The sequence below is a fragment of the Mauremys reevesii genome, linkage group 20 (assembly GCF_016161935.1).
Source record: "Mauremys reevesii isolate NIE-2019 linkage group 20, ASM1616193v1, whole genome shotgun sequence".
Classification (NCBI taxonomy): domain Eukaryota; kingdom Metazoa; phylum Chordata; order Testudines; family Geoemydidae; genus Mauremys; species Mauremys reevesii.
The window spans coordinates 12676971-12687736 of NC_052642.1; the positions used below are offsets into that span (position 1 = coordinate 12676971).

Below are 10766 nucleotides of genomic sequence, written 5' to 3' on the forward strand. Positions count from 1 at the left end.
GCCCTCCCTCTTCCCATCTCTTCTCTCACCCCCATCCCCAAGAAGATGAACCAGTGAAATTCTGGCTGAAGGCACTGGAAGCTGAAAGTGATCAACACTTCTGAAAATCAGGCCCTAGGTTTCAGGTTGGGCACCCAAAGTCAGTCTGACACTTTTTTATCTTGGCTAAAGGGGGAGTTTTAGAAAGTTGTACACCTTCATCTTTTAAATTATGCACTTCATTGAAATGAGCTTTTTTGCACAAATGGAATCAAGACCTTTACACTTTTGAACATTTTCTTTTGTAAATTAGGGGGAAAATGAGTCTGGGTACAATATTAACTTTTTCATGTGCTACAGAAAATCCTCAAAGATATTAGTTTATTAAAATGGGTGATTCACAGAAAATCATGGAGCTGCAGGCAAGCAGTCTCCTGCAAAACACAGTTTTGCTGGCATTGGCTTGGATTGTCTCTCTTTCTCATTATGACTGCAGTAATTGAAACCCTGCACTTTTTCCACTACATGTTAACTTCAGCTGTAAGTTTGGGAGAGAGTCAAAGAAGAGGAGCTTTCACTGCTTAGTAAAAGGAACTGTCAGGCAGAGATGCAGCTGACTTTCTCTCCTGAAAAATAACATGCATTTCAGTATCCTCTTAATGTTCCCATTGAATGATATAACTTTGTTTTATGAAAGAGCAGTGGCTTGCTGTACACTGTACTGTCATGCAAGATAAATCTGATAGTGAAAGAATTTGGGGTGGCAGGGAAGAGTAAACCCAATTTAGATTTGTACTCATAAGAAATTAAAGCAAATATTTTAATAAGTAAATGAGTCTTTACTTCTCAGCAGCATAAATAAGTGCCTGTAATCCCACAAAGTAAAATATTGGGAGTTGCTTCAGATTTCCCTAAATTTTTCCCCTCATACTATATTTTAAAACTAGACTGGAGAAAACATTAGAATATTCACATTGAGGAAACAATCCTGCATTGGCAGGAAGGTGGATTAGATAACATAAGTCTTCTCCATCTCCACTTTGAATCTGTCATCATCCATTTGTATATTGGAGACTTTACCACTGTTCCTCTTTCTTTTACATTCTAATAAAAAATAACTTAAACAGATCAGTATCAGGATAGCAAGTAAAAAGCCACTTCACAATTAAACCACAAATTCTTGATGCACTTATTCAGACATTTTGCCAAATCTGTAAATATTCTAAGATACTTATTGAAAAAAGCAGCACATCTTGGCTCTTCTTTCATTACGTAATTTTGATGTTGCAGTCCCCGAATATGCTTGTAACACAACACATCTTCATACACTATTTAACAGTGGTCCACAAGCATTCGCGTTACTTCTGATATTACACTAATCTGCGAGAGGCTAAGTGCTGTCATCGTAACAGTTCAGAGTGACAGAACCATTGGTAACTGACTGTTGCATGTTAGATTGACTGGATGCAGGCCTGAGTGCACTCATGGCAGTAAGTGCTCAGTTCATCTCTGTGCTGTCCTATTCCTTAATTGCCAAAGCAGCAAAGGGGTGGGCACAGAAATATGCTATAATGCACCACAACACTACCCCTTTCCTCATCCTTATACTCCCAAGTAAGTCCATTTACCTCCCCTGGTGCTCTGGCACCTGTTTGTTGCAACTCTCAACTGTATTGTGTATGGAAGTTTGGAGGGGGGTGGATCCAGACTGACTGGGTTACAGAGGAGGCCTCCTTTCTGGAGTATGCCTGAACTACTCCTATCTTTCTCTTAGAGGGAAATGTAAGAGAAAGAAACCATAAGTTTATCTACAAAAAAGGAATAAAATAATGCAATGAAGTCAAATCAACAAACTAATTAAGTCAAGTTCCTCCAGAAGTCGGCTCCAGACAACTATTGCTTGTGTGTAATACATTTAAATACAAAGAAAAGACCCTATCATAGAAGCACATTGAAGGATTGGAACTAGAATTTTAAAGTGGAAAGTTTCAAAAACAAAACAAAGGGATTTGACTGTCCAGTCATGTAGTCCCAATAATGACCTTTTCTCAGGGGGATAGTAATCTGTACAGGTTTATGTACTACAGACAATATTGATAACTCAGTTATGTGGTTTATATTTGTACCATGTATAGCTGACTTTTTTATATGGAAAATTAAATGAATGTAAGGGTTTGAATGAAATATAAACATTGAGCTGCAGATTCAGAAACTGACCACGCAACAGATTGTTTAAAAATGAGAAAAATGTTCCGGGAAAAAAAATCCCTTTAAGAAAGTTGCCTAACTTGAGAAATATGACATGTGATACCATCTTGTTGATTCAGGGCGACTGCTTCAATCCCTAGACATTTAGAAGAGAGGGAAAGGGACAGTTGGTGTCTTTTAGTGGCTTGGCTCTGCAGATTTCTTCTGTAAGTCTCTCCAGAAAGAGAGAGCACAAGAAACAGAATTGTTTTGGCCCTTCCCCCTGTCTAGAACTTCTTCCTCAAAAAAGGATTCATTTAGCTACTTCAAATCCAAGTTTCTGAGTTTTTACATTGAAAAGAATCTGTTTTTTTTTTTTTGTTCTGCTGTACAGCAGAGCATTTGCAGCACGACAAACAAATCTTCTTGGACCTAGTATCTGGCTTTTCCATTCTTTTTAAAGCAATTGAAGGTCTGTTTAGATATAGGGAGCCAGATTTGACTGTATCTCTGAACTTAGAGTTGCAGAAAGCTGAGCTAGGGTCTGCATCACTTGGATGTAAATAAGCCCTTTCATAAAGCAAGAAATGATGTAAGCTCACAAGTGGTTGGAGGGTTTTGTGTGTCTGGGCACCTTCACTTTGCATCCCTCATTTCTCCAAATTCCTCCTTCATTGAGTCTCTCAAGCACCATCCTGCTCGTTAGCCAAAGAAATTTAAATTTCTAGATGTGGTCCATGGACAATACTGAAATATTATTCTTGTTACGGTATGGAATGTAGGTGAGTGTGTGTGTATGCGTGCGTGCTGGGGGGTAATAATTTGAGATGACAGCTGCAAAATATATGGCTTATTTCCTAGAATGGTTAAAGCAATCTTACAGAATGGATATAGAATTCAGGTTAGAATATTCTAGGTAAAATCTCTTCCTTAAACCTCCCAATAACTTACAAAATTGGCATGTTTTTTCTTCGAGCTGATCCTTCCATTGACAGTCAGCTCAGCATTGATGGAAGCAACTGGAGTGTACGTTGTCACTTTCAAATAAAACTATTGCTGATGCAGTGTAAAAAGCCAAGCTTGGTTAAAGCAGGCACCTGCAGTATAATAGTCTGAAACAAAATATAATTATGCAATTGTTTCAAGCTTTTGCTTGAAATTTGGCTGATTAATCATTATTATTTTAGAAAGAAGACTTAATGCTAAGTGGGAATAGTTGCAGAATAGTTTCAGGGTTTCATTTCCCCATTCTCTAGAGCTGTGATTCTAAGAGTCATTAATCAATTATACATGTGATAAGGAGGAGAAATTTCCTTTTAAAGAATTCATTGAGCTCCAGTTTGCGGCGCTTGCACGCATCTAACACTTGGGTTTTGGCCCACTAGATAGCAAGGCACCTCAGTCAGCTGCTCTGTGCGCCATCAGGAATTAAACATGGTGACTTAATCTGTAGGAACAAGAGGGAAGAGATGATTTTCATACTTAAATCTTTATTTTTGTCTAATGACTTTTTCCCATCACTTGTTTGTTTATTTATAATTTATTTTTCCATTATGAATAATGTAAGGTACAGGTGAAGCAAAAGCAATCACTACTATTTAAACTTAAAATATTTCCCCCTTACACTGTCAGATAAAAGGATTAACATGTAAAAGGTCAAACAGCTTGGCATATATAACTGTTATTTCCAACTAGTAGCCATTCAAAATGAAAACTATTCCTTCCAGATAAAGGCCCATGTTAGGAAATCCTCTTAAGGAATCAAGATCATTGCTCCTTTCTCAAAGACTGGAGAAAAAAGGGGCAAAAGAGAGAGAGAGAGAGAGAGGGGAAAAAAACGAGCGTTCCCCCACATAAAAACTTGAGTAGAATCCTGAATTGGTTCCTCCTTGAAGTAGTTTGGTTTCTCTTCTGTATCAGTTCTCTTAAAATCTCTTTCCTAAGTCATTGGGAAATGTCGAACATTGTCATAGTTTTAAAAAAAATAGTCTCTTTTATATACAGTTTAACCTGGTACAAAATGTGTATGTCACTTTCCATACTAGAACACTAGGTTCATGGATGGCAATGTGAAGGAATAAACTGGCTTCTTCTTTCTTCTGAAGTGAAATAATGCTATGTCTCTCTAGATATTCTAGTTGCTGAGAAAAATCAAACAAGCTTAATACATGTTATATTATTCACAATCCTTGTATGTGTGAACTTCAGCGGAATTGGAAAGACTTGGGTCATGTTCTTTTCCCCTGAAAAATCCTTTCCAATTAAGGGCTACTATTGGATTAAAAATCAGTTCAAGAAAAAACATCTAACCTAACACCTAAAATTAAAACAATTTTTACATAAAAATTATTTTTCACTATGCTAGTTTTCATTTTTGCATTTAACTCAGGCTAGTCCATATCAGCTGTGTGTGGTCCAGTTCCTTTCTCATGTTCCCTTGCAGTAGTCAAACATCATATTTTAGGGTGAGGCTGCGTTTATGTAAGAAGTTGTTCAAATCCAAGCTCTAATGTTAATATATGCGTAGTGCTTTAATATTGAGTTGCTTATGTTTAGAGTCATACATGAATTTATGTTGGTTTTGTCATAAATGGAGCAAAGCAGTTGAAATTAGAATGAAGCTATCAAACCGTTAACTGCTTCATCACTGAAACTGTCCTTGGGACAAGCTGTCCTAACAGAGTAAAGAAATGTACACAATTTATTTTCAATCTGTGTGTTTGAGCCAAATTTAATTCTTTTCAAACAATTCAGAGGCTCGGGTCAGTAAATGTAGTTTCATTTGTCTTGTTCAGTATTTCATCAAATATTTTAAAATTCTGAAAGTTGGGACCTATTGCTAGATAATGAATACTTGACTCTTCAATACTATGAGACATTGGTGCAAATACTGATTCTGACTCACTTGTATAGTCTCACTGAAGACAAAAATGAGCAGGAAACTAGGGATCTGGTTGCTTATTAAACTCTTGGATCAGTGTTAGGGGTTGTAAATTTCTTCAACAGAAATATTGCCTGCCTTACTCCATGCTAAAATGGCTGAGAATATTGGATCTGTGATATGTCTTATTAGTAGGGTCCATTTTGGTCAATTTCACAATCACAGGATTTAAAAAATCATAAATTTCATTATTTCAGGTATTTAAATCTGAAATTTCACAGTGTTGTAATTGTAGGGGTCCTGACCCAAAAAGGAGTTGTCAGGGGGGTGGTTTCAAGGTTGTCGTAGGGGAGGTTGCATTACTGCTTCCCTTACTTCTGTGCTGCTGCTGGCAGTGGTGCTGCCTTCAGAGCTGGGAATCTGGGGAGCAGCGGCTGCTGGTCAGGGGCCCAGCTCTGAAGGCAGAGCCGCTGCCAGCAGCAGCACAGCAGTAAGGATGGCATAGTATGGGATTACCACCCTTGCTTCTGTGTTGCTGCCTGCAGAGCTGGGCCCTCAGTCAGCAGCCACCCAGCTCTGAAATCTAGTAAATACAAATACATCTTGTATCTGTTCATTAAGGACTCATGTATTTTACTGTGTTTGACATTCTACTGCCTTGCACATTGTGTAATCCCTCATACTACCCTGGTGAGAGTGGATTGTTCTGCTTTGGTCGCCTTTTACATTTTGTTCAGAGTTGTATGACTACACAAAGTGCAAGTCAGTGAAGAATCAGAGCTCCTGTATTAATAGTTGACCTGTACGTAGCACTTTACATTGACAAAAGCTGTACACAGTTACATTCATCCTGTGACTGGTTTGGTACTGTATGATTGTGTAACCATCAGATGTGGGTGTTCTAACTAGTGAAAATCGCCCTGGCTTCTCTAGCCTTTGTGTTTTTACTACTTGAATTATTCAATAATTAGAGAGAGGGTAGCTTCTCTCTATAAGACAAATGGACTCTTCAAAATATATATACTTCTTTATCAAAGTATTTTCACTAGATTTCTTTTAACATCTGTCAACAAGTTTCTCTTCTGTTCTTTAACCTTTTTCTCTTTAAACAGGAAGAAATGAGCCTAAAGTCTGAACGCAGAGGAATTCACGTTGATCAGTCAGAGCTACTGTGCAAGAAAGGATGTGGTTACTATGGAAACCCTGGTTGGCAGGGCTTCTGCTCCAAGTGCTGGAGAGAAGAGTACCATAAGGCAAGGCAGAAGCAGATTCAGGATGACTGGGAGCTGGCAGAGCGGTAAAGATGCCTCTTTATTCCTTCATCCCTTGCAGTCAGATGGCTTTGCCGAACAGTATGGCCATCTTTTATTTATAGTCCTTTTTACCCTTGTTGCCTTCAGTTGCCAGCTATGGCCTTTGCAGGGGGAGACAGAATCAAATTTCTGATGCCAAGGAAGAAATTTGTAATTTTGACATTTTTGCATAAAAAACACTTCGAAAGAGCATTGCTATGTGGTGACTAAGGACAGCAAAACAAAAACCCAATAAATATCCTGCATAATCTACATGATAAAGTCTGGAATTCCATGACTAATACTTGGCAGTGTGCAAACTCCTTTTAGGACCATTTTATTTCAGCCTTTTTTCTCAGATGCTGATTAAATACATTATAGCTGATTATACTTCTCAGCTAATATGTTTGTCCTGGCAGTAGCAAGAATTAAAAATGCCACCATTTTCAGCATTACCTGAAATTCATAGTTCCTCTGCTGTGGAACATGGTCATCAGCATCTTGGGGTTAGCCAATAATTAATACAAAGTTTCAGTTTTAAGTACTTTAGTTACTTTATAAGCAAAGTTGGCAAAAGTACGTTTTGTTTCTTTAATATAGGCTTGTCTACCCTGAGGAGCTATTCCTGATTAGCTATTTCTGTTTAACTCCATATTGGACACTTATTCTGGAATAAGTGTGTCCACACATGGAGATAAGCAGAAATAGTTAATCTGTTTTAAATGCACATCCTACCTTATTCCAGATCAAATTTCATATGTAGTCAAGCCTAGCAACAAAGATTTGTTTTTTACATTGCGGGTGAGAAGATGTTTTTGCATCATGCCCATTCAATAAATGGCATTTTAGTAACTTCTGCTATCTTCATCTGGCCTGAAAATGTCCAACTGTGATTTCCAATGCATGTTACACCACAATTATCCATGCCTCCGTTACTTTCAGGCTGCAGTACTATAATACTAAAGTTTACCCTTGAAGGTTGCATGCATGATTCAGCTAGTGGAGAATGTGGCCACATCTGTCATTAAGGGTTTGTCTACGCTAAAGGTTTTGTTGTTTTTTTTTTTAACTTTAGTTCATTGCCAGTTAACTTGCATTTGCTACTCCACAAACATTGGTTCCAGCATATGAATGTTTATGGCAGATCCTAGAACTCAATCCGGAATAAATCTCAAACATCTTTGGAATGTCCAAGCTAGTATATAGACACTGATTAGCTAACTCAAGATAACTGACAATCAATTAATTCAAGTTTAAAAAAAAAAAAAAAACTCAGAAAACCTCATGTAGACATACCTTAACTCAGTGGTGTGCATCCTGTGGCCTGTCAGGGTAATCCACTGGCAGGCCATGAGACAGTTTGTTTACATCGACCGTCCACAGGCACGGCTGCCCGCAGTTTCCAGTGGCTGCGGTTCACTGTCTGTCACCAAGATTGGCATAGACCAAAACAAATTTATAACCTCTAGAGGGGGCAGGTAATAAGAGTGGTGGTATTTTTGCAATTGTCCAAGTACCAGGGTTGGGCCTGTAAGAAATCCTTTTACAAAGTGATAACTTTTCACTGGGGATGTGGAAGCAGCAGGTAAGCTCTTTATGATTATGATTAAAATGTTTAGAATAGTAAATACAATATGCTTTAAGACACGGATAAAACACAGTCCCTGCCTTGAAGAGCTACAATGAAGGTGAAAGGACAAAGGTTTTTACTGTGTTGACCGTGAGGAAAGGAGAGATTTATATAATGACAAGGAAGTGATGCTTGGAAGAAGAGTTGATATGGGGGTGAGGGAGGAGAACAGGCCTGGGGCGACAGAAAGGGTAATGGATTTGTCAGTGTATGCTAATTTTTGTTGGCGCTAACTAACTAAACAGTCCCAAATTCTTTTAATTTTAGACTTCAGCGTGAGGAGGAAGAAGCCTATGCTAGTAGTCAGAGTACACAAGGGGCCCAGTCACTCACCTTTTCCAAGTTTGAGGAAAAGAAAACAAATGAAAAGACACGCAAGGTGACAACCGTGAAGAAATTCTTCAGTGCTTCTTCCAGGACAGGAGCTAAGAAGGGTAATTCTTATATTTCTTAAATCATTACTTTATAATATATCCCTTTATGGATTTTTAGAAGGCTGTGTATAATGGCTTACCAAATATAAGCCAATAACTACTTTGTATATGGACCTCCATCCTATACTTATATAGTTACAATACTGATAAAACTACTGTTTTGAATCTACTCCACTGTTTTCCAGAACTCCCATGCTCTCTTCTTTGAGGTGCTTTATGCACAAATAAAGCCTCTAAAAACCTGAATTCCCACTGAGTTGTTAGTAGTTCCTCTGATCAGCATATAGGGGACATCATAATACCATCAGATGTGACGCTGACTCTGTATTGATGGAACTCCTGGATCACTTTACACTTTTGACCAGAGTTATCTGTGTGAATAGTTTTCAGTCTTCCCAAACTATTTGCCACTAAAAAAAGGTGTGAAAGGGACTTGAAATTATAGGGCCTGTAGACAGTGCATATCTGTGATTAACTCAATTAAAAGTTTTGCTGGTCTTGGGTTAGTCTAAATTAGTGGTTTTCAACCTTTTTTCATTTGTGGACCACTAAAAATTTTTGAATGAAGGTATGGACCCCTTTGGAAATTGCAGGTTGAAAACCACTGGTCTTAATGAGCAGTGGTTCTCTTTACAATATACTCCATGTAATTTGGCCACGTTGGGTGTCCCATGCCAAGAAGCTTAGACTAGTTAACAGAAAATGAGTTACCTGCCTTCCTAAAGGTGTTGGGTGAGGGTGCCACACGCTTGCATCCGAGACACTCAAGTTTATTAATTCAAACCTTTATTTGAAGCTTTTCTTGCAATGATAATTACTAGTAAAGCAAGATACGACAGACATACAGAAAAAGATAATGGCCAGTTACCTTCTCCTGGGGTATAAGTCACTCATGATGGGTTTCCCCAATGGAGCTCTAACTATCCCCTCATGTTTTAAGACACTTATACACATCCAAATTGCATAGTAGTTAGTTCTTTTCCAATCACCATTAAGTATCATAATATTATGATAATCTTATGCAACTCAGACAATATGCATGTGTGAGCTTCAATTTGTAGGACTTTTGCTGCCCATGCTATTTTCATGTTATTTCTCTTTTCTAATTGGGTTATTACCACTGACCATGCCTACTCTGACCAGCTCGCTTTACCTGATATTAGGGACTGTTTCTCTAATTGCCTCTTAGCAGCACTGTCAAGGTTCCTGCCCCACTCTGAACTCTAGGGTACAGATGTGGGGACCTGCATGAGGCCCTCTAAGCTTAATTACCAGCTTAGATCTGTTTTTTCTGCCACCACCCAAATCATTTAAGAGTTATTTGGGAAACTCTGTCTACCTTCCCCCCCTAGAATATCTCCCTCCCAAGTACTATAACCCTTCCCTGGGTAGTCTTAAGAGACTCCTCCACCAATTTCCTGGTGAACACCGATCCAAAGACCCTTGGATCTTAAAACAAGGAGAAATTAACCATTCCCCGTCCTTTCCCTCCACCAATTCCTGGTGAGTGCAGATCCAACCCCCCTTGGATCTTAAAACAAGGAAAAATCAATCACGTTCTTAAAAAGAAGGCTTTTAATTAAAGAAAGAATGGTAAAAATCATCTCTGTAAAATCAGGACGAAAAATAACTTTACAGGGTAATCAGATTCATAGAGCCCAGAGGAGAACCCCCTTTAGCCTTAGGTTCAAAGTTACAGCAAACAGAGGTAAATCCTCTTAGCAAAAAGGAACATTTACAAGTTGAAAAAACAAAGATAAAACTAACACGCATTGCCTGGCTGTTACTTACAAGTTTGAAATATGAGAGACGGGTTCAGAAAGATTTGGAGAGCGAGCAACCCCCAAAACAAAGAGCACACAAACAAAAGCCTCCCCTCCCCAGATTTGAAAGTATCTTGTCCCCTTATTGGTCCTTTGGGTCAGGTGTCAGCCAGGTTACATGAGCTTCTTAACCTTTTACAGGTAAAAGGATTTTGGTGTCTCTGGCCAGGAGGGATTTTATAGTATTGTACACAGGAGGGCTGTTCCCTTCCCTTTCTAGTTATGACAAGCGCATTTTGTGTATCTGTTGTCCTCCAATTTAAGCCCATCCTGTGCTCAAAACATTCCCTTTGTCCTGTAGAGCAGCAGCTGTAAGCAAGTTCACTTAATAACAAATTAGAGCAACACTACACTCATTCTGACAAAGCTGAGGCCAGCCAAGTCATCACAAGTATCAGATTGATATGTAACCCATTCTTATGACAATTCCCAATAAAGGCCAGGGGGCTGACATTAGAAACTGTTCAGAAGACCTTTATTCCCTTCACCGCTTCTTGTGTTAATATGTCCCTGAAACAAAGCAAATGGAATTTTCTCCTG

At 38.6% G+C, this 10766-nt stretch overlaps 1 protein-coding gene and 1 long non-coding RNA gene across 5 annotated transcripts in view; one reads left to right on the forward strand and one right to left on the reverse strand.

Moving 5' to 3' along the window:
- Positions 1-10766, forward strand: part of RABGEF1 (RAB guanine nucleotide exchange factor 1) — a 36209-nt gene that overhangs the window by 9475 nt on the left and 15968 nt on the right. For all 4 annotated transcript variants that reach the window (XM_039507220.1, XM_039507221.1, XM_039507222.1 and 1 more), the window contains exons 2-3: positions 6160-6344; positions 8237-8403. In XM_039507220.1, coding sequence (XP_039363154.1) covers positions 6166-6344; positions 8237-8403 — 346 coding nt within the window. In that variant the 5' untranslated portion in view covers positions 6160-6165. The remainder of the gene's footprint in view (positions 1-6159; positions 6345-8236; positions 8404-10766) is intronic.
- Positions 344-1743, reverse strand: LOC120387075. The gene is made up of 2 exons (XR_005590026.1): positions 1608-1743; positions 344-605 (listed from the first exon to the last, which is right to left on the reverse strand). It is a non-coding gene; the product is annotated as an uncharacterized LOC120387075 (long non-coding RNA).